At 40.0% G+C, this 24356-nt stretch overlaps 2 protein-coding genes across 2 annotated transcripts in view; one reads left to right on the top strand and one right to left on the bottom strand.

Moving 5' to 3' along the window:
- The window catches only part of LOC308481351 (myelin P2 protein-like), a 215637-nt gene that overhangs the window by 169712 nt on the left and 21569 nt on the right, over positions 1-24356 (top strand). The window lies entirely within an intron of this gene.
- LOC308481343 (myelin P2 protein-like) lies at positions 18982-23643 on the bottom strand. The gene is made up of 4 exons (XM_081013682.1): positions 23476-23643; positions 21865-22037; positions 20281-20382; positions 18982-19238 (listed from the first exon to the last, which is right to left on the bottom strand). The coding sequence occupies exons 1-4, from the start codon at positions 23546-23548 to the stop codon at positions 19188-19190; spliced, it is 399 nt and encodes a 132-aa protein (XP_080869808.1). The 5' UTR covers positions 23549-23643; the 3' UTR covers positions 18982-19187.

Raw genomic sequence — 24356 nt, 5'->3', positions numbered from 1 at the left:
CCAACAGAGCTCTCCAGGCAAATGAAAGTGTTGGTCTTCCTCACAGGTAGACCACAAGGATAGCAATCCCCTGGGTAATTTGCACAGGCGGTCTCACAATCGCTGAATCCACTGGACAGTTTTTTCGCTCAGCCATGGTTCTTCCAGCCTCAGTCACAATCAGCAATATGGGGGACAATATTTGGCTTACCTTGTAGAGCTGTTGTAAATGCTACTGTGGAAGATCGAGGAAATTAACAGAAATGGAAATCCTATTATACTACATTTAAATGCTATTGGGGAATATGAATGGAACTGGATTCAGAAACTGAGAATGAATGAGTATATTATTTGTTGTGGGTAGCTATATTTTAGTTAATCCTTACTGGGGGAGGGAACATAAGAGTACCAAAAGAAATGGAATGGAAAATGAAACACAATTTTAATTATGAGAAACAGAAAGAAAGCAGAAAAATGGTTTAGAAAGAACAATTCTGGGTTCTTTTTTAGGTATTGTGGTAAGGATGCTTTCTTAGGTGTAATGCATTAGATTAAATTAATGAGTAATAAGTTCATTTATTTAGGTTAATAAAGGACAACTGTCAATTGGAAAGTAGGTGAGTTGGATATGTTATGAAATGCTTAAAAATATACCTTAGTTTTGAGTAAATATGGACCTATTTATGTAAACCTATTTGATGATTACAATTCAAAATATAGGAAATACTATGGAGACAGTGCACATGAAACACTTCCAACACTTAGAACATGCTATATAAATGATGGTGATGATGCTACAGTTGAAAGTCTGGACTTGGCTATAATGGGCTTTTCCTTCTCCTCCGCAGATCTGACTTGGCTTATCATTATTTCACGATAAAACAAAAAGCAAGAGAGAGGACTTCTTCACACATCACATAGTTAGACTACGGAATTTGCTCCCACTCAATGTAGTCATGGGCACCAACTTGGATGGCTTTAAAATAAGGCTGGACAAATTCGTGGAGGATAAGACTACCAATGGATGCTAACCAAGAGCGCTAAGTTTTCCCTCCACTGCCAGAGGTAGTCTGCCTCTGGATCCCAGAAATAAGGAGAGTGCGCTCATGTTCAGGTCCTGCTTCCAGCTTTCCCATAGGCATCTGGCTGGCTACTGGGAGACCACAATGTCAGACTAGATGTGCCTTTGGCCTGATCCAACAAGGCTCTTCTTATGGACTTAAGGATACTTGTTTTTTAGTTGTTCTGATCCACAAAATCTTATCTCTCTCTCTCTTAGAGAGAGAAACACTTACTTGATAAAGCTTGGAAGGAGGAACTGTCCTAAAGTAAACTGATACAGAGAAAGCCCTTATCCATTTAATTGTTTATACAGCACATATCTCAAGAGCTACACAATGCGCTGATATCAAGACTCTGGTCGGAGGAATGTGTAGCATTAAAATCTTTGCTCCAATATAATCCTGCAGAGCTCAGCGGGATTTTCTGCCTCTTGGAAACATCTGAAGTGGCACAACAGATATTTAGCAATGATGAATTCCAGGCCAGAGCCGAGAAGTGACTTACAAATTTAAAACCAGTAAAATGAAAAGGCAATCAACGTTTTACGAAGATTGAGACAAAAAACCCTGTTATAACGCAAAGATAAATTTAAGCATAGCATATGATTAATTTAAAAAACAAAAATTAAAGCCCTCAAAAAGACAACAAAATAGTTAAATTCAGTTGTAGTTCATGAATTATTAAATTCATTAACAATTAGAAGTTGTGTTTAGTGTGTGTGTGTGTGCGCACACGCATGCTTGCATGCTAGACTGCACCTGCTAGGAGCAAGCTAAACAGTTAAATTATTTAAAAACTTATTTATTACACTAACAATGGAAGGTTGTTCTTGGTACATATATCCATCTGTATGGCACAAAACTGCAGTTTTCTTCAAAGAAGAATCCACACCACAGTGTGAAAATGGAACGGAACCACTTTCTGGAACTTGAATCAACAACAGGCACACCGTTTGAAAGATAATGGGACAATCACAATGAGGAGGAATAATGTGTGGGCTATGCACAACATCAAGAGTGGAACAAACTCAGTTAAAGCACTATAGCACCGTTCCTCACCAAAAATGTTACTGTGTGTCCTCCCCATCTCCTAATACAGGTGTGGGAAACCTGTGTCCCTCCAGATGTTGCTGAACTACAACCCCCATCTTCCCTCACCATTGGCCATGCTTGCTAGGGCTGATGGGAGTTGTTCAGCAACATCTGGAGGGACAAAGGCTGCCCACAGATGTCCTAACAGGATTGCTCCTGTTCAGGGTTCCAAACGTGTCCCCCGCAAAGAAACTAAGTTGTCAGGAGCTATCAGACAAGGTGAAGAGAAGACTCCCTGGAAAAGACCATGATGTTGGGAAAGATGGAGGGCACAAGGAGAAGGGGACGACAGAGGACGAGATGGTTGGATAGTGTCCTCGAAGCAACCAGCATGAGTTTGACCAAACTGCGGGAGGCAGTGGAAGACAGGAGTGCCTGGCGTGCTCTGGTCCATGGGGTCACGAAGAGTCGGACATGGCTAAATGACTAAACAACAACAAATCAAACAAGGTGTTTCACTTCTCCCACCCCCGTTTTTCCATTTTCCTCCCCACCTGATACTTAGCTCAGTAGGACTGAGCCAGGGAAGGCTATTTTGGAAGTAGTTTGTGGTCCTTTGATTTTTTTATTTATTTAAAAAATACATTTTGTAAACCTGCAAATCCCACTACGTTCCCCAGGAATGCTTATATCTCCCTCCTGCTTCTCAGCATCCTCATCTTGGCTCCACCTCTGTCAGCACGATGCTTTCACTACTGCGTTCACTTTCAGAAGGAGTGATCTCATTCAAAACTCAGGTTAATCCACTTTTCTGCTAGATTTTATCACAACAGAAACAGAAATTTTTCCTGCTGATGTCTCTGGCAGAATACTGGCAGCCCAAATGGTAGAGGTAATTCTCAAAGGATTTTTTTTAAAAAATAATCCTTTGAGAATTACCTCTACCATTTGGGCTGCCAGTATTCCTTCAGCCTGAAGGAAAGGTGTGTGTTTGAGAAACTCTACAGTTCAAAAGCAATCATTTACAAACCTGTCTCCTTTTCCTTCTTTTAACTAAGCATTTCAAGTTTTCCTTTGCAAGAGGCAGCTATAAAGAGAAGCCCTTCCTTCCCACTTGTTCATTTAGATTTGTTTTATTACTAGCATTTGTTTTGCAATGTAGGTAGCCCTTAACCATCCCTTAGCGGTTAATTGATTTGAGGAGCATGAGAACCATTTAAGCCTCTCTTTTTTTTTCTTTTGAAATAAGGATGAGATCTTGAACTAAGGTAATCTTCCCCATCATTCCCATAGAATCTGGAGTCTCCACAGTGATAACAAGATGAGAACTAGTATTTTCTCAGATTATGGAAACATAAGAAGCTTCTTTATATTGATTTGGCCCACTGGCCCATCTATCTCAGTATTATCTATACACCCGAGTTTCAGCCAGGGGTCCACAGCCCTTCCCTAAAGAAAAATAATATTGAAACTAATTTAGTTTAGGAACATAGAAAGCTGGTCAGACCACTGGTCAATCTAGCTGTTGTCTATAAAGTGGTGCCTTGGTTCTTGAACTTAATCCATTCTGGGAGTCAGTTTGACTCCCGAAACCGTTCGAAAACCAAGATGTGGCTTCCGATTGGCTGCAAGAGCTTCCTGCACTCAAGCAGAAGCCACATTAGACGTTCAGCTTCTGAAAAACATTCACAAACCAGAACACTTACTTTTGGGTTTGCGGCGTTCGGGTGCTGATTTGTTCAAATAATCTGTTCGAGTATCAAGGTACCACTGTATTGGTTGGCAGCAACTTCTGGGATTTCAGGCCATCTTTCCATGTCCTACCTAGAGACTCCAGGAATTTAACCTGGGACCTTCCACATGCAAGGCAGCTGTACCGTGCAGCTGCAACCCTTCCTCATGCAGATGCTTATTTTTCATAAATTAGGTCTTCTGTCCTACAGTTCAGATAATCCTTGAAGGTAGAGGACCTGATCTAAATGCACTGGTCTGAAGTAGTAGAGTGCCTTTATGCATTGCTGTAGTGTTTGTGTTGAGGCAAGTCCATACAAATACATGCAATAGGCCGTTTACTGTATAGAAGAATGTAGTACTGTGGTCTAAACGACTGAGCCTCTTGGGCTTGCCGATCAGAAGGTCGGCGGTTCAAATCCCACCGATGGGTTGAGCTCCCGTTGCTCTGTCCCAGCTCCTGCCAACCTAGCAGTTTGAAAGCACACCAGTGCAAGTAGATAAATAGGTACCGCTGTGGCAGGAAGGTAAACGTCATTTCCATGCCCTCTGGTTTCCACCACGCTGTTCCATTGCACCTGAAGCAGTTTAGTCATGCTGGCCACATGACCTGGAAAGGTGTCTGTGGACAAACGCTGGGTCCCTTGGCCTGAAAGCGAGATGAGCGCCATAACCCCATAGTCACATTTGACTGGACTTAACCATCCAGGGGTCCCTTACCTTTTACTGTGATGGTTGTTTATGATTGTGAATGGAGGATTCCAAGTCCCAGGGCAATCAAGCCTATGTTGCTTGCTGCTTGTCACCCAGTGGTATTAAAAGATTTGTGTTGCTGACCAATAGAAAAGAGAAGGGAGCTGATGGAAGCAAAAGCCTCCCAACTAGACACCAGCCCTGCCTACGCAGCATGATCTAATCAGGCACAACACTGCTGTCCCAAGCAGTTTTTAAAATCTAAGTCACAAAGCCTGCAACTGTTCATTATCTGCTGCATGCCTCTCCCACATCACAGGAAAGCATACATCAGGGGACACAAATGGAACTTAAAGTTAGCTAAAGAAGCATTGCCATTATAAAGTGCCCATGAAGGGCACATCTATGCTTCACTCAACAGGTAAAATCATCCAGTTTTTAATGCAGGATTAAAATACAGTGGTACCTCGCAAGACGGAAAACTCGCAAAACGAAAGGGTTTTTGGTTTTTTGAGTTGCTTCGCAAGACGATTTTCCCTATGGGCTTGCTTCGCAAGACGGAAACATCTTGCAAGTTTGTTTCCTTTTTCTTAACACCGTTAATACAGTTGCGACTTGACTTCGAGGAGCACCTCATAGCACGTGGTGCGGTAGCCTTTTTTGAGGTTTTTGAAGACTTTGGTGATTTTTGAAGCTTTTCCAAAACTTTTCCGACACCGTGCTTCGCAAGACGAAAAAAACTGCAAGACGAAAAAACTCGCGGAACGAATTAATTTCGTCTTGCGAGGCACCACTGTAAAGAGTTTGACCAAACTGTGGGAGGCAGTGGAAGACAGGAGTGCCTGGCGTGCTCTGGTCCATGGGGTCATGAAGAGTCGGACACGACTAAATGACTAAACAACAACAAAATAAAGAACTTGATACATAAATTAGGATGTGATAAATGTTCAAGAGACATGGATTCAAGAAAGCAGATTACATACACATCTTTTGGCATTGTTCTCAAATAGAAATATTTCTGGAAATCTGTTCAGGCTAATATCTCTGTTATGTTGGGATATCACATGCCCTTGGAACCTAAAATATTTCTGCTTGGTTAACTAAAAGGTATTATTATAGAAAATGATCAAGAAATTGTGTTTACCCTTATAACTGCTGCTAAGATTATAATAGCTAAAGATTTGGGGGTGGGAGAAGCATATCTTTTAATGTAACTGAATGGATTGAGAAAATTTGGTCCACAGTAATTGTGATTAAGCTAACTTTTTATAAAAGAATATATATAAACCAGCCTAACAAGTTTATGGAAAAATTTGTATTTTTTTGTAATGTTTTGGAACAAAAAGTTTAATGATAATGTTCAACCATATGCTGCTTTCCGTCTGCTGTAATAGTATTTCTTTATGTTCATTATCTTTGGTTTATTTTTTTTAATTAATGAAATGCTTTTAAAAATAGAAATATAAAACTACACATTTTCTCTTTTGCTTTTTCCAACATGTAATCCACATAAGACAGTTTGGCACTGCTTTTAATGTGATCTGCTTGCACACATGTAAGAACATATACAACAAACAAAAGTTGGAAACAGTTTTAGGACCATGCTCAGCCAAAACTGTGCTCCTGTAAATTCCTTTGATTTCAAAGACATCACATTAAATCATTAAGACTTGAATGTGGTTAACTTTGGATAGATTTTCATCATTGTATCAGGACCACAGGACATAACAATATGATGTGCTGGCTCAGAGAGTATATATATCTTATTTCAGCTCATTTAGATTTGTAGCTTGCCCTATAATGCCAAACCACATTATGCTGTGGCATGCATTGTTTTGTTGGGATGTGTGTATCATCAGAAATTATACATTCAGCCATAATGATTCCTTGAGAGTAAACAAGAGGGTTCGTTTGTATGTGTATGTGTGTGAAATTAACCTGTGAAGGCATTAGTAGCAGAAAAGAGAATGTGAATCTATGTGTATTTTGATCAGTTTCCAATAATCAATATACAACATTTAATAAATGTAATCTGGACCTGAGAAATTAATTACTATTCTAAGTTTGTTTAGCATTGTGAAAGACGCAGGTTTAAAAGGTGATTAGTGTAAATTTTCGTTTCAGCTTCAGTTGCCTGTGACATTTATTGCTAGAAGGAAAATCGTAGCAGTTTCATCTAGAACATTTGTGGATACAAACAGGAAACAAAAGACATTATCAAGTTTCTTTTAATCTAACCCAGTGCTGGGAGGTAATAGACATTTTCTTTTTGTGGCTAAAGATTCCAGGAGTCTTTGTTATCTGATTAATCAGAGGTCAAGTTTTAATTTGTGATTCAGGCCTGTTGGAATAAGAAAATCTTCACCTGCTGGCAGAAGGGCAACAAGGATGGAGCCAGGCTAACTTCTCTAAGGAGGGAGTTCCAAAGTCTGGGGGCAGCCACCAAGAAGGCCCTTTTCTGTGTCCCTACCAAGCATGCCTTTGTGGATGGTGGGATCAAGAAAAGTTTATCCTCCAAAGATATTAGAACCTAGGCAGGTTTGTATGAGGGATGGTAATTCATTTTGTAAAGGGATGGACGTGATCCTGAACTAGTTCCTTTGCTGGACATGTTGAACTTGAACCAGAATTCATTCATATATATATGCTCTGGGAAAAGCCTGCCCAAGACTAGGTGGGCAACAGATTGCAAGGGAGGCCGATGGACCTCGGAAGGAAGAAAGTTGCACCATTTAGGTACAGAGACACACAGTCCTAAACATAGATTCATAGCTGAGCCAATGTTCATATTAAGGGGCTTTCAAATATCATGCATACTGTGGGACATGTGGCCAGATGGTGTGACTTTCTAGAGGCTTGCATGTAGGAAAGGTAATATTGAAATAAGGCCTTAGTAGTAGTATTGTTAGTCTTTCTGCCACTGTGAAACTAAGGCAGAAGTGAACCTTGGGGAATGATCTCAGAAGGCTAGAAAGGGTTCAGCATTTCCCTTAGTCACCAACGTGTGCAGCATGTGAAATCTTACTATTAGGAAACGTAGTCTGGGTTAGCTGCCCTTTCCCATTGTTTCATCACTTCATGTATTATGAAGCCGCAGCGTTCTGCTGGCTAAAAGACTGGCTACTTCTTGAAGACACTGATGTGTTAGATTTGGAAGGGTTTAACAATGCTTTTGGATGGCATGCATATTTATGGTATGACAAGGTTAAAGCAAATAAGGCCTTTAAGAACCATATTGTCAGAAAATCACTGTTTAATGTCTGGACAAAATATAAAGACTTGCTGGAAAATAAAACACCAAGGTGGCTTTCACCTCTGGAAGCTAAGGCCCGAAAAAGACCCAATATGGAGGCTAAATGGCCAAAATATTGGGAAATACTAGAAAAGGATGGAGACAATTGGAAATTGCAGAGTTTGGAGAAAATGAAAGACAAAGTGCGAGATTGGTTACATTACGCTCAGATTAAAGAAGTTTTTAAAAATGATAAGAAACTAGGGTTCCAGGTGGAGAAATCGAAACTAGAAACAGAATTGTTAGAACCAAAGATTAAGGTACTTTCAAGGATGTATAACTTGCTGTTGAAATGGAATACACAAGATGAAACGGTTAAATCGGCTATGATAAGGTGGGCACAGGACATTGGGTATAATATCATGTTTGAGGACTGGGAGAGGTTGTGGAGTAATGGATTGAAATTTACTGCATGTAACGCTCTGAAAGAAAATGTAATGAAAATGATTTATAGATGGTATATGACCCCAGTCAAACTCGCAAAAATTTACCACCTGTCTGATAATAAGTGTTGGAAATGTAAAGAGTGTGAGGGAACGTTCTTCCACCTCTGGTGGACTTGCCCTAAAGTGAAGGCGTTCTGGGAAATGATTTATAATGAATTGAAAAAGGTATTTAAATATACCTTCACTAAGAAACCAGAGGCTTTCCTTTTGGGTATTGTCGGCCAAGGGGTGGCAAAGAAGGACCAGACATTTTTTATGTATGCAACAACAGCAGCAAGGATACTTCTCGCAAAACACTGGAAAACTCAAGATCTACCCACACTGGAAGAATGGCAGATGCAACTGATAGACTACATGGAACTGGCTGAAATGACCGGCAGAATTCGTGACCTGGGAGAAGAGAGGATTGAGGAGGATTGGAAGAAATTTAAGAATTATTTACAAAAGCATTGTAATTTGAGTGAATGCTAAATAAGATGCTAGACTAAAATAACTGAGCACCACTAAATTTAGAAGTTTTTAAGAAAATAAGTAAGACTGTGAAAATTTAACTCCTTTCGAGAATTATAAGATTATGAAATATAGAAGGGATATAAGAATTTAAATAAGATGATAAATTGCTGACAAAATGGTACAACGATGAAAGTGGGAGCGGGAGATGTGAGGAAGTCCAAAGAAAATGTGAAATTATGTTAAGACAAATGTTATATTGTTTATTATGTTTACTTTTATTGTAAAACCCAATAAATTGCTTTAAAAAAAAAAAAAAGAAAAGAAAAAGAAAAAGAGAATATTGATTTTGTTAGGGGTGATTTGAGAGGAAGGGTGGGGTGCAAATTTAATAAATAAATATAAGAGAAAATGTTTCTCTCTTCCCCATTAACTACAGCTTCCATAGGCTGAAAAACTGCAGGTAGGGACTTTGCATTTAAATGCTTTTCTATGTGAAAAACAAACATCCCATTAGGATAGAATAGCAGAATTGGAAAGGATCTCAAGAGTGGGCATAATGGAAACCTGGTGGATTGGAGAGAGAAAAGACAGACTTTTTCACACAATAGTTGTGAGTGGCAATACCAGCCCATCACACAGGCTTTCCTGTCAACTGGCAGGACTCTGGCTCTGCTCTAGGCATGAACAAGGAGAATGGAATTTGGTGTTAATAACCAATCACAATAATTGGTTTCTTTACACCAGGTCAGTCTCCTTCTCCATCTTGTCCAGTGTGATCCACTCTTGACAGCAGAGGCTCAGCAGAGTCTTAGGCAGATAATGTCCTCCCTATTTTCTGATTTTTGCGGATGCCTGCGATTGAACCTGTGACCTTCTGCATGCAAAGCATGTGTTCTGCTACTGAGCTATAACCTCTCTCCTAAGAAAACAAGAAGGGCAAGGGGTACATGAGGCTAATGAGGGCTGGGGTCAGATCAAAGGGGGATTATTGCAACAAACTGAGTCAAAATGGCAGGCCGCAGCTTATAACAAGGCATGTTTCTCTACATCTGCCCTCTTACCTAAATCCTGCTACCTTGTTGCTGTGGTGTAATTCGGTGCTAAAAAGTGATGACACTTTCTGTGTCTCGAGGGTGGAGCTCTTATGCTGCGACATGTCCTCTTGCTATGATTAGGATTAGGTCACTGAGAAGGAAATGTGCAAACCCCTGGCAGGCTTGTCAGCTGACTGGGAAAATCTTTCTCATGAGTTGGAAATACTAATGAATTAGGCTGTGTGTGGGCAGGCCCAGATTTAGGTTTGATGAGGCCCTAAGCTACAGAAGGTAATGGGGCCCTTTATATGTCCAGCTGTCCTTTGTCAACAACAAATTGTCACTGCTTTTTGTGTTGAATATGTGCTATATGGTAATTTATGGACCTAATAGGTATCTAAAGCCATTTGCACATGTTGCCATGTCCATGCAGAATGTAGATACCCTATATATAAAAATGAGCAAACCAGTGATATTTTAGGGAGCAGGCTAGCAGGCGGGGCCTACACAACACAAAACACTCTTGCTGTATGTAGGTTTTATTTTACTTGTTTTTTTTTTATCTTATATTTTGGAAATGTACATCCAGTTTTCTTTTCCTTTAAATTTTTTTGGGGGCGGCCCAAGAGATTGGGGCCCTAAGCTATAGCTTGTTTAGCTTATACGTAAATCCGGCACTGTGTGTGCTCCTTCAACAGAGAGGAACAAGTTAGGTGGGCTTGAAAAACCCAATAAGGGATTGGCGGGGGGAGAGAAGATTTTGAGGTTACCTCTAAAAACATTAAGACCAGCAATAAAAACGATAGAAATGTATCAGAAGCAGGAAACTGACTGAGGAAGCAGTTGGACTATTGAATGACAAAAGAGTTAAAGGTGTGTTCTCTTTTCAGTGCCTCCTGAAAGCATTCCTCTTCCAACAAGCCTTTTAAGCCGAGCTTCTTTCCCATTCTGCATATGTACTGGATTTTTAAAAAGACATTTTAAAAATGTTTTATCACCTCTTGTTTGCCACCTTGGGCTCCTTTGGTACAAAGGATGGGATATACATTTAATTAATAATCATGCGCTTTCCAGTGCTTTCTAAAGGTATTGGCTTATTATTTGTAAACATACAAAAAATATTTGGTTCATAGTCATATATGATGTGATTTAAATGCAATTTTTAAAATGATAGCTGAAGCACTGCCTCACTTCTAAACCAAAAATGGCATTGCTTTGGGTGGTGATCTGGAGATGTCAGGATTGCAATATTAAGCAATGCCATCTTCAACAGACTGTTGCAATGTGGCAATAACAACAGGGCAGAAAGACATTTAGATCAATGTAAATGAATAGAGTTTGGCTGCCTTCAAAAAACAAAAACCAACAACTAGAATCTGCTTATTGGAGAACTATTTCTTAATTTTTCTTGTGCAATGTTAAGACATGCTCTGACATGATCTTAAAATCCTTAGGTGGATAAATAAATAATGCATATACTGGTTCCCTGCTGAGATCGCTTGAAGGAATAAAATGAAAGAACTAAAAGGAATAAAGCAGGTTGAGTTATGATCTCAGTCACAAAGGCACTCTGCTAAATATGGCATAACCCACAGTGGCAGGGAAAGCTTGAAGTCTTGATCCTTGAAACAAAGGTAAAAGCTACTGTAGGTCAGAGAAATAAAGGATAACTTTTTTGGGGCTATGCAGGCCTTAGTTATGGAATTGGGAGAAAGAATTGGTGGTTCCTCCAAAGGGCCCCAAATTACCTCTCAAGTGGCTATGAAATTCAAGTATTATATTATGATTATGATTATGATTATTATATTTATGCCTTTCCAGTACATATAAAAACATAATAAAATGTCAGACATTAAAAACTACTTCATACAGTGAATCTGCCAGTCTCAATTTCACCGACTTTCTCATCTTTCCAAAGATTCAGTTCACATTTCCACAGCAATTCGTGATTTTTTTTTAATGCATAAAACTTAACCAGCAATTTAGTGCTCATTTATCATACTAAACATATTTTGCATGCAGTTTTGGCTAATATACACATTTTTGCTAGCAATTTCCCCAGGCATAATGAAGTTTGTATGCTATTTTCACTTATATATGCATTTTCTGCACACTGCCCGGAATATATGCATTTTTGTAGACATTGCTTTTTTGTCAAACATCATCGCAAAATTTGGATGATTTAAAACTGTGTTTCGTTTCATGTATTGGTTTGAGACCTGTGAATTAGACAGTTTCTCATTAAAATGCCAAAAATAAAAATGAATTTCTCCATTGTCCCTAATGAAATTAGAGGGTGATTCTAAATAACAACACCCCCTTTTTTTGTTTGCTTAAGCTGCTGTAACAAGTGCTAACCTGATTAAGTATTTGTGCAAAATATGTAGACCCATTGCAATAGACAGATATCCTGATAGATCACTATTGCCCACTCTGCCACCCCAAAGTGGGAGCTACTACCAGCGGAACAACCAACCAGTTATCATTTTCCCTGCAAAGATTGTTCATGGCTGCCACTCCTGCTGCTGCTGTTCCAAGGAAAGGAATAGTCACTCTTCCCTTAACTCGGAGTTCCCACCAGCTGCTGTTTCTAAAGTTTTGAAATGCAAACAGCTGTCTGCAGGGCTGCTTTCGAAATCCAAGAAAACCAGTGGGGATTCTATTATTGACAATAGAGGCTGTGAAGCTAAGGTCAAGATGCAGGGCTTTCTAAAGGAAAATGTACAACTGCCCAATGGTCTGTGATTATAATTCATGCACCAAGCATGTGCTGCTACAGTGCACTTGTGCATTTTCCTCAGGTGTGCATACATGCTTTCTTGCTTAGAGTCACATTCCATGAAGCCTACACAGAGTGGGAGAAAATCATCAGAACTGGGGATTTGACAGCCCTAATGCCGAAGAGCATTATAGTCAAGCTTCCCACAAGAGGCATCATGAATGAAAGCAAAGGTTTGTTTGGAATGAGGGGTATTCAAAGAGGAAGAATAACAGGAAAAAGCACAGAAGCACAAATACCATACAGCAGGCCTGCAGGACCCAGCTCACACCCTTCTTAGTACACAGGGATTTGTCCAATAACATGCAATATTAGAAATGTTGGTGACTGCTCTGTGAAAGGTAGCAGTGGAATCTGCGGAAAGTGTCTTTGGCAGTGAGAGGGGAACTGCATATGTTCAGCCAGAGTCTCAGGTTCTGGAAAGCCTGGACTACTGAAGTTACTTTTCACATTCTTATCAGTTACTTTCTGCATCACATAAAACATAATACTGCTTTGCCAGGGATGGAAGTTTTATGGGTGCAGAAGCTTCCTTAGTTTCCTAGAACATTCTGGTACTGTACTTTCTTGACAAAGCGGGCCCACAGCTGGTGTTTTCCTGTGAGTCATGTGGGAATTCAAGGTCAGTTCTCAGAGACAGGGTGATAAACCTGCCGCTGAGTGCAGTTCCTTATCCTTCTTTATCCTCCTTTCTCTCTTTCTATGTTTTTGCTTCTGCAACTGAATGATGCACTTTCGAGCGAAGATTTTGCCTTACTGGGGATCCAGTAAGTTCCTGTATGCTTTAAGCCTCAGTAAGACTCTTAATGAAGAATCTTGTTACCTGTGTGTGGGTTTTCTTTCCCTTTGGTCTCTGCATGGAGTGGACTCTGCTGATTTTTTGCCCATGTCCTGCAGTTGTCCAGGCATGGAGAAAGGGGGTGACTGGATTTGGCCACCAGCCCTGTCTTGCATGACTGGAAGTGTTGAACTGCCCAAATGTTGCTTTTGAACTACTCATTCCCCACCCTGCAATGGCCCATTTGGGGTCTGTCTGCCCTCTTTTTAAAAAGCCTTGGTCAGAGGTCAATGTGTATGTAGATCTAATGTTCAGGTCACTTCCAGTTAGCTCATTTATTTATTTACTTCATAAACTATATGCACCACAGTTTACAAAAAGCAAAGTTCACAAAAAGAAAAAAATAAGAAAATCAAGAAAATATATAATACAATAACAAAGTGCTTTTAGTACACTGATTTGAGGGTGTGTTTTTTCTTACAATCAAGCTGCTTGCATCAAAATTCATTCAAGTTCTAGCCTATATCGCTGCTTCAATATTTCTGTTGGTGTGGCATCTATAAAACATATCAGAGTCTTAGGTTGTTGCCAGACCCAGGTTTCAGTAAACACCCACAGACCAAAACATGCCCTTTAGCACATTGTTTCTGAATCTCAAATCCCTTTTGTGCTCTGACCCTTTCCCCAGATGCTGAAAAAGCAATTTGTGCACAAGGTCCCAAATGGGAGTATTCTGAAGAGCACAGAGTAATTTCCTGCACCAGAAATTGAACTCTCACCTTCTAAATAAGAACTGGCTATTGTGCCTCCAGGATGAAGTGCCTGCGGCAATGGGACACAAAGAGAGAAAGTGCAGGAGGTGGGAAGCTTTAGGCATGCACCCCTTTCGTTGTAAAAAGTGGACACCCGGGGAGCAAACACGGATCCTGCAGTCATATCTGGTCAAGATGTGTGCAGGCCCTTTCAGAGGTCCAGAAAAACCCAGGCCACTTCCAGCTTTTGAGGTCCTTCAGCCATAATTAAAAATTTAAAAAATTACCTCACATGGAAACAAAATAAGTCACCAAAGACACAAAAACGCAACATTTTCTTTACCTTTTAAGACATATACTTGACCCAGCACCAGCCACTAATACTGGCTCGTTTCAGTTGAGCTGAAAGAAGACGTTCATCGTGGTCTAATATTATGCCATCATTTTAAATTCATATTTATGAATATTTTAAACTCTTTAATAGGACAAACTCTATTTTAATTAACCAAAAAGATATTTTACCTCTTATTTGATTACATTTGCAGTACTAAGCTGAGAAAGTGAGTCATATTCTGTTGTGATGCATATATAAGCAAGCTGCAAAACTTACCAATTGCTAAAATCTGAGGCCCCGGCCAAGTATATACCTCCCTTGGTCCTGTGTCACACACAGGGCATTTTCCAACGGGGTGTGGAAGACTCAAATTTTTGAACCATCTCTTAGGCGTAGACTACACACAGGGAACAAAAGATCTGCCATTGCTCAGCACATCAGCCCCAGTTGCTGCTCTTGACTCCTCCCTTTCACAGTGAAAACACCTGCGACCCTGTTAGAAAGAGAGGGTATCTTTTACCAGAATAATGTCATATGCTGGAAGGAATAGCAGTATCCAGTTTTGTTGTAAACCATTATTTTACATAAGCCACCTTGGAGATCCTTCTGAAATCAGTAAGCACTGGTTCTGATATCCAACCTGTGTTTTGGGTTTTAAACTGAATCCCCAAACTAGAATAATGAAGATGAGGCCCAGAACAAATAGCCAACCTTCTAGTCCTGCCGTGTGTCTTCCTTGATACTGAGATAATTTTTCTTGTAGAAAACTAAAGGACTGAGTTCACATATTTTTCATTCTTTGAGTAATAGACTGGATCCTCTTTTTAAAATAAAATAAAAACCTAAAACAGCCTACATGACATTTGTCCACATATGGTAGCAAGTTTTGGGATCAAAGTGCTTGACTCCAAGCCAAGTCGTTGACCTATCAAATCAACCTTGGCTATTCTGTTCAAAATCCCATGAGCTCTCCCTTTCCTTAAATAACATTATATATTGTTGAAAGTAAATGCCTCTGGGAAAGCATGTTGAGAAGCTGATGTACCATCCAGAATTCTAGTGTAACACAATGATATGAACTACTTTGTGACAAGCTCCACCCATACTTGCCTTTGGGACTATATTGCTTTTTAATGATGTTTTGCCCTTTACTCCAAATTCTGTTATCATTAATTTCAGGCAACTAGTTTCCCATATGAAGCACAATGACCTGTCGCCCAATACACTGCTTTGCACTGAAATAGCAAGATATGCAGGAATTTCCTTCTTGATAAACAGCCTAATTCTTTCCATGAGTTCTGAGGGAGTTCTAAATGCTGTATTCGAATACTCTTTTAAAATGATCACCCACTTAGGAAATGCCATTTGTCAAACTAAGTGACTGACAGTCTTTCTGCTATAAGCATATTTCTAGAAGGGAGCTGTGGTATATAAAGTAGCTAACGTTTACTGCCTGGAAAGCTTTATTATTGCTATTGTTATTAATAAATTGATATCTGTTTACTGCCTGGAAAGTGTGCATAGGATTGCAGCACATATTATTATATTGTGATTATGTGCGTTTGGTGGATCTATGGAAAATTCAGCCCATGCCAGGGCTGTATTATTTGTTTCAAGACTTGCAGTTCTACTTGCAGTGTCCAGGGATGGTGAATCCGACAATTTCCAGTTATCCCGTTTCTCATTTTTCCAATCTTATAATCTCCACACCTTCCACATCAAGTTTGTGATATTTTTAGAAGTAATCCCGAAAATTCATTGGCATTTTATGCAAATATGCAATTTTGCCTGATATGCACATTTTTACAAAGCAATCCCTCCTACTATAACACATTCTTGTATGTTATTTTCACAAATACACGATTTTTATTTTAATGCACACTTTGCCCTGGTATATGCATTTTTGTACACATTAGTGGGCCAGAGAACTGCATTGCAAACTTTGAAGAAGTGCAGATTTCAAAGGATGCCAGTGTTTCAGTTCACTTATTGTTTTGGAAAGTCGAAATAAAAAAATTCCTTCCTGTAGCACCTTAAAGACCAACTAAGTTAGTTCTTGGTATAAGCTTTCGTGTGCATGCACACTTCTTCAGATACACAGTTGATGGACTTCCATTTCATGCGGCTCAATGTGGTGCCTTCCATGGTTCCAGTTACAGATGGGTAGCCGTGTTGGTCTGCCATAGTCGAAATAAAAAAATTCCTTCCTGTAGCACCTTAAAGACCAACTAAGTTAGTTCTTGGTATAAGCTTTCGTGTGCATGCACACTTCTTCAGATACAGATACTTCAGTGTATCTGAAGAAGTGTGCATGCACACGAAAGCTTATACCAAGAACTAACTTAGTTGGTCTTTAAGGTGCTACAGGAAGGAATTTTTTTATTTCGACTATGGCAGACCAACACGGCTACCCATCTGTTTTGGAAAGTGATAATTACATATAGGCTCACATATAAATGTGAATTGAATTGAATTTCTCCCCCATCCCCGGATGTGTCTCTGCTGGAGTTGTCATTTGGCTATGTATTGTTTTCTCAGCTGCAAACACTAGACAGAACAACTCAACCTACAGCAGTTCTGGTTGTTTCTGGCTACCTGGGCCTGGCATCCCCTCTTCCTGTTTCCTATCTCTGCCTCCTTAAATCATCAACTGTGGCCTACCTACACTGGTAGTTCTCGTTTGCTGGCATTAGAACTATGAACCAGGGTTACTACCACCAGTCATCATCATCAGTCATCATTTTAATAAACCACCCTTCACCCTAAGGTCCCAGGGCAGGCTATAATAATTTAAAACACAGTTTTAAATAGTTCCGAAACTTGCAATTAAAACAGGTGTGGTACCCTCCTTGTGGAATTTGCTGGCTTGAGAAGTCCAGCAGACTCCCTCCCCTTGTACTCTTTTTTCACTAGGACATTAAAATGTGTTCATACCTGAAGGCTTTTGAAGAACTTGGGCAAAGCTTTCAAGAACTTGGTTGAGTTTGATTTTAAATGGCTATTCTGTTGCCTCTGTTTTAAATAGTGGCTTTATCTTTGAACCTTAAATATTTAACATATGCGTTTTTGTATATTTCACAGAGAAACAACAGAAGCTGGGTTGTATTGAATGGCATCCCAGAAGAAGAAGAAGAAGAAGAAGAAGAAGAAGAAGAAGAAGAAGAAGAAGAAGAAGAAGCGCGTTTGGATTTGATACCCCACTTTATCACTACCCTAAGGAGTCTCAAAGCGGCTAACAATCTCCTTTCTCTTCTCCCCCCCCCCCCAACAAACAGTCTGCGAGGTGAGTGAGGCTGAGAGACTTTGGAGAAGTGTGACTAGGCCAAGGTCACCCAGCAGCTGCATGTGGAGGAGCAGAGACGCGAACCCGGTTCACCAGATTATGAATCCACTGCTCTTAACCACTACACCACACTGGCTCTCAGCTGATGTTAAAGTCTTTTTGTCAGTGGAACAGTGAGGTGGGCCCTTTCCAGTGATCCTACCAAGCTCCACTGCATCTCCTCAGGAGGTTCCCCCATTTCCCTGGAACAGTTTTAGTGGACACAGGGGTACAGGGAGGAATTTGCAAGTAATTGCTTCCTTTCCCTTTCCACTAACAGAAAACTTTGCATCAGCTGAGCAACACCTTTGGATATGACACTTTATAATAAGTAAATATTTTTCAAACAAGCTGCCTCAAAAGACTCTGTCCTTTCTCCCCTGCTGCCCTATTGGTACTAACTCCCAGAACACCCATGTGACACCACTTCTCTTACTTACTTCCAATCCCTCCTGAAAACCCATCTTTTCTGTTAATACTTTGGCACAACCCCCCGGTTTTAATGACATTCCGTAACTCAGGATTCTTCAAGACATGTGCTTTGTGTGCCATGAGTCCCATGGAGGTGTCATAGCAGGGATGGTCAGATTCTGAGGAGAATGGGAATTGCTCTGGCAGTGGGTACAATGTTTGGTGCTGGCTCTCTTGAGGACATTGTCAGTGTTTTTCTCCGCACTGTGATGTGCTGCCTTCATTTATTGATTCAAATTCAGTGGCAAAGTAACAAACCAAACTACATTTTCATTAAATAACATAGTCTTAGTTACAGGTAGGTAGCCGTGTTGGTCTGCCATAGTCAAAACAAAATTTAAAAAATCCTTCCAGTAGCACCTTAGAGACCAACTAAGTTTGTTATTGGTATGAGCTTTCGTGTGCATGTATCTGAAGAAGTGTGCATGCACACGAAAGCTCATACAAATAACAAACTTAGTTGGTCTCTAAGGTGCTACTGGAAGGATTTTTTTAAATTAAATAATATGTTATGCAGTTCAGGGATGCTTAAATTAATGTGCCTGGCATTCAACAGAATGAAGTGACATTCCTGGGTGGAGAAGAAAAAATAGTTCTAGAAGCCAACTGTATTCTACAATTTATTTTCTAGCCCCAGTTGCAGCCTGAGTAACTGAATAAGCTTTCATTTATTGGCCAGGTGTTTTTCTCTCCAGAATTCACCCTATGTATGAGATTTTCTTTCATTCATCTGCCCTCTGGCCTAAGAGAATTGATTTCTTTTCACACAGAGAGACTCACTTCTGTCTAGCACATTCTATGCACTAAAAAAATACATTCACGGGTCGGATAGCGGTAAGCATTTATTGAATTGCAAATACTTCCACATTTGCTTACACAGCCGTTTCTAAATCTATGTTTACAGCTTAGTTGCTCTATAGTAAAATGAATTGAGGGGGGAAAGGGCACGAGGTTTAGCTCCACCGCTTTCCCACAGAAATAATGTGGATTGGACAAACTAGATTCAGTTGAGTAGGGGCTTGGAGATTCCTCACATCTTCTCATAGACTCTTGTGCAGGTGACACCTTTCATGGTGCATTCCTGAAAAATCAAAAATAACATAGGACATGTGGGTTACGCTTATATAAAGCCTAGTGAAATGACATTACATCAGGAGCGGAGAACCTGTGGCCTTCTAGATATTGCTGAACTACAACTCCCATCAGCCCCAGCAAGCATGCTCATTGACCAGGGAGCATGGGAGTTGGAGTTCAGCAACATCTGGAGGGCCACAAGTTCCCCACCTTGCATTACACTATCAACCAATGCTTGAAGAAGGGAAGGAAAACAGTCCACCTGGGAAATTCATTTTTATTTTAACGCTATCGAAACATCTTGACTAATTATAACTTGCACTATGTGGTGTGGCTAGTATCCAGTTTTTGCTTGTGCATGCTTCTCTATCCCACAATTGGCTTTGTACCAACCTTTCATCCCTAGCAGTCACTTGTGGGGCTTGCACACACTTCAGATCGAACCACCCCTCCAGTCTTACATGCAGTCATTTAAAAAATGCTGTTGTAAATACATTATATGCAGTCATGAAATACTTTTAATCCATAATGTGTATGGCAGATGGGGAACAATTTGGTTCCTTGCTTGGCTCCTGATCCCTGAGCACTGGCAGGTGGGTATGTGGTGGCAGCTACTTTAAAACCTTAACCTGATTATGTTTAAGCCAAAGCCACATGCACAACCTTGAAACCCCTAACCTTCATCAAGGTTGGCATTTGCATTAAACTGGGCATACAAGTGGAGAAAAGCAAGATGAAATCCAGCCATTCTTGAACCATTGCTAAATCTAATTCAAGTGTACTTTTCCCTTAGCTACACAGTAGTTTTTAAACTGTGTAAACTATTTTAAACAGACCCTTGAAGTCTGCCCTTTCTAGAAATTATAACAGTGATTGGAGGCTTGCCATTCAAAACTGGCAAAAATGCCCTTCAAAAATGTTGGGCACAATCCTTCAAATCCCACTATTACAATGAGAAAGCTCAGATTATAGATTTCTCATTGAAATCAATGTGATTGAAAACTGCTTAGAATGGGTCCCGTATTATGTAATTTAAAACAGTAACTTACCACCACCATTTTCCCATCAACTAGTTTCCTCCTTATTGTTGATTCTTTGCCATTCCACTTCTGCGTTTGAACCAATGCACCTTTTTCTAAGGTTACAACAGTCTGGAGACACAAAGGAAAAAAATTAAAATATGACTACTTTGTTTATTTTTTCTGCAAATATCAAGTTAAAGTTGGGATGCCATTTACGAGGGGAGGGGCAGTCATATACATCCTTGTTATTCAAGTAGCATATGATTATATCTCAAGAGCACTTGTATTTCTTTCTAATAATGATCATAGTAGTAGTAGTAGTAGTAGTAGTAAAAGTAGTAGTTGTAGTTGCTGTTGTTTTATTATATCCTTCTTGTAAATGAGGCTCCTGGTGATCTCTGTCCAAGCAACTGATTGGGCTGACACCTGTTTAGCTTCAGCAAGGCTGAAGCATAAGTTACATAGGTGGAGCCAGGACAGGAACAGGGGAGGTTGAAGGCATCTCCGATTTGAAGGACTGTTGGGTCCAAGTTCACTTTCAAGATAAAGAACCAGAAGAAAGGAAGAAAGGAAAGAAGTTGCTGATCAACAGTTAGTACCTCAATAGCAGATTGAGTGGGTGCACAGCTCACCTGGTGTCACTTGTTGTCTCGAGAGACAACGGAATATGTCTCTGGGCGTGAAGTCAGATCACTGCATTAGCAGCATCAAAGTGACTTCCTTGGGGTGCAAGCCTGGGCAGTATGTACAGAGATCCTCATCATTTCTATCTATAGCACGTATACAAACTGTCATCTTAACCATTGGATCCACTATTGGTCTCATCCGCTCAATTTCCCGGAGCCTGTCTTCACATACAGGGGGAAGTCCTTAACTCACTGAGGATTTGAGACCCATTGGCCTTGGCCAGTCAAAGCCATTTCCTGAGGTGTGGCTGCTGTCTCATACTGACAGCAACTAGGAGCCACAGGTGAGAGCTGAGTGCAACGTGGACAAACTACCTCAAAAGGAGAATAATGTGTCCCCCCACTAGAAATACAATGAGTGCATTGAATTCCTATTTAAATGTTAGTAATCAAGTTGTATTAAATACTTAGTCATCCTTAGAGTAGACACACTAAAATGAATGAACATAACTAACTTTGGTCTATGATGACGACAACTATTTTTATTTTAAAAAATGTTCTAGAAAGAAGGAATGCCAAGCTGAGCTTACTCTGAGAGAACTGAGTGTTGGACTTTGTAAGCTAACAGTGTTTTGGGGTGCTGGCTGTCTCCTGCAATATCTGATGTGATAGCGGAATACTTTGGTTGTTGGTTGGAGTGTTTGTGTTTCTCCACTGGTACTTGACCTGTATATTTGTAAATTGGCAGAACATATTACAAAAAAAAGAAGCCTCCAGTGATATCTGACAGAGAAGGAAACCTGGGTAAGTGCTGTTCTCCTGGAAGGAACTTCTCACCCCTTGGAGACTTGGAACAAGTGTAATGTTAACAAGTCCTGTGCTATCTGTATCCCACATATCAAGTTGCCTTGGTTTCTGTCAAAAGAACTGAAGACCTTACAGTGCTGTTAAAAGGAAGAAAGTTGAGGGGGAAGCTATCTCTCACCTTTGTTTTCCTGTCATCTGCAGTGGTTTCTTGAAATTCCTGCCCCAACTTGAAAGTGATCTGCGTATTTTTGAAGGTGCTTTCAGTTCTGATTGTTACCTCATCACCCTTCATGCTGATGATGACTTTGGGTTTGGCCAAGCTGCCAAGTTTTCTGGTGGCCAACCCCACCCCTACAAACCAGATAAAGAACATTATACCCCATTGGGCATTGCATACATTACACATTCCCTGGCCTCAAAAATACATCTGAAAACTATAAGTGAAAAAAAGGAATGTAAGCTGGAGAGAATTACAGTATTAGTGGAGAGTGCTATAATTATTGATTGCCCATGTTCTCCCCAAACTATATTTGAATGGGAAGATTATTAGGGATTAACAAATTATCTTAAAGACAAAGGGGAACATCTGTCAACCACACTGGTGTGTTTAAATGCAAAAGTCAATATGCCACAAAATGCAATACTGGATTGAATAGAAGACCAGTGAAGACAGGACTGCCTTATATCACATATCCGCTATACACAGAAGCAAGTCAGACATGAATATACAAGACTTGGTTTCTCTTTTGAGTACTCAGTATCTGAAGACTCACATCTGCATATGTGGACTAGCTCCACTGATAAATAATGCATTTGAGGTGATATCAAGTGATTTCTGTGTAGTGCTTTTTGGGGGGTCTGTAATAGTTCATTCACAGATACAAATTATTCCTTAATGCTGCAATCTTGCATTCACTTACCAGGGAATATGTCTTACTGAACTCGTTGAACTTCTAAGTAGATGTGTTTAAGATTTCACTGTTAGTGCTGCAGGCATTTCTTGATGAATACATACATATGTATTCATCAGCCCTCCCCTAAAAATCTCCATTTAAGAAATGAAATATTTGTTGTGTACTTTAACTGTTTGAAATGTATACTGCCTAACAAATGTACTGATCCTACAACATATCCAGTCAGCATTCTTGAAACTATATCAGCATTTTAGGGCAATTCTTTCTTTATACACAGTTATGCCTGCTATACACATTTTTGCAAATGATGCATTTTGTATGCTTTTTTCACTAATATGTTTATGGACACATTGACTAAGTATACACATCTTTGTATGCAGAACACGGCTAGGTACTTGCATTACAAAATTCAGATAAATGTGAATTCTGAAGGATAGCTGTGTTTTTGTTTTCGTATTGTTTCGGAAAGTGCAAATTAGGTAGGTTCACCTTTGAATGCAAACCAAACAGAATTTCTTCCCCATCTGTAATTAAAAGAAACATACCCTAAAAGAATATGGGACACTATACGATACCCAATATTTCTGCGGAAGGAAAAAGTAATTCATGATACAAAACTGGCTCTGAAAAACACCAGGCCATCACTAACAGATGCAATTTCACAATAGGCAAGTCGACAATGAAAGGAAAGGACAGAATCTGAGCATGGTTAGTAAGACAGAAGAAATGAAAAATTTCTCTTGTTCAGCTTCCTTTTCAAGATGCTTAAGAAAAAAGTTTAATGATCTGAGTGAAAAGCAATAAGTACCAAAAGAAGACATCACTGAAATGTACAGCGATGACAGCAGTATACCAATATCCAAATCAAATCTCACCCAGTTCTTTCATGTAGTCATCAAAGTTTTCACTAGAGACAAGTTTCCAGCTTCCCACAAATTTGTTGCACATTATGCAGGGCTTGCTAGACAGCGTTTCCTCAGGAGAATGGAAGTGACAGGAACAGTTCTCAGTAGGAGGCAGAAGGATTGTGTGAGCCACCCGCATCTCAATGGCATCTTTTTAAGAGAGTCCCAGGATGTGTAGCGTTCAGGGCCACCCAATTCAAAGCGACCACGTCAGAGGCCAAACAATGGGCATTTTGTTCCAAGCAATTCATGCTGGTCCCAAGACTAGCAACATTGCGCCTGCCACCAACTCCTCCACTATTGTCATAAAGCAGAATAGTTAGGACTAGAACGTGATCTTGCTGTTATTATGCTGGAAGGAAGATCCGGCACAAAGCCACTGTGGAGAACAATATTTGGTTTTCAGGAGGGTGTTATGGGTATGACTAGCAGTTTGTGTGTTTTCAAGAGCAGAGCAGAGGCCTTTTGTTCAAGATGTAGAGAGTTTTGTGCTGGCCACAAGAAATAATTGGGAGTATGAAATGTTCTTTACACAGGGGAGTCGGGCCTACTATCCTTGAGGAGGCAGTAGTTTTACTACTTCTGAAAAACTCATTTCAAACAACATGGTTTTAGACAACTCCCATCCACATGCTAACACTCCCCTTTTAGCAAGGTGATTGGAAGGGTAATAGTAGTCCAGCTGTAACAGGACTTGGAGGATCCTGATTGCATCTATTACTATTGAGTTTCCACCTGCCTTGAAGACTGACTCAGCCTTGTTCACCCTGTTGGATGACCTTTATCAAGAGATAAAGGATGTGTGAGTGACCCTATTACTCTTTCATTAACCTGGTATCATCCTGGACCAT

Source organism: Podarcis pityusensis, assembly GCF_964106645.2.
Source record: "Podarcis pityusensis genome assembly, chromosome: 7".
In the NCBI taxonomy this organism is placed as follows: Eukaryota; Metazoa; Chordata; class Lepidosauria; order Squamata; family Lacertidae; genus Podarcis; species Podarcis pityusensis.
This window is presented reverse-complemented; position numbering and strand designations above follow the sequence as displayed.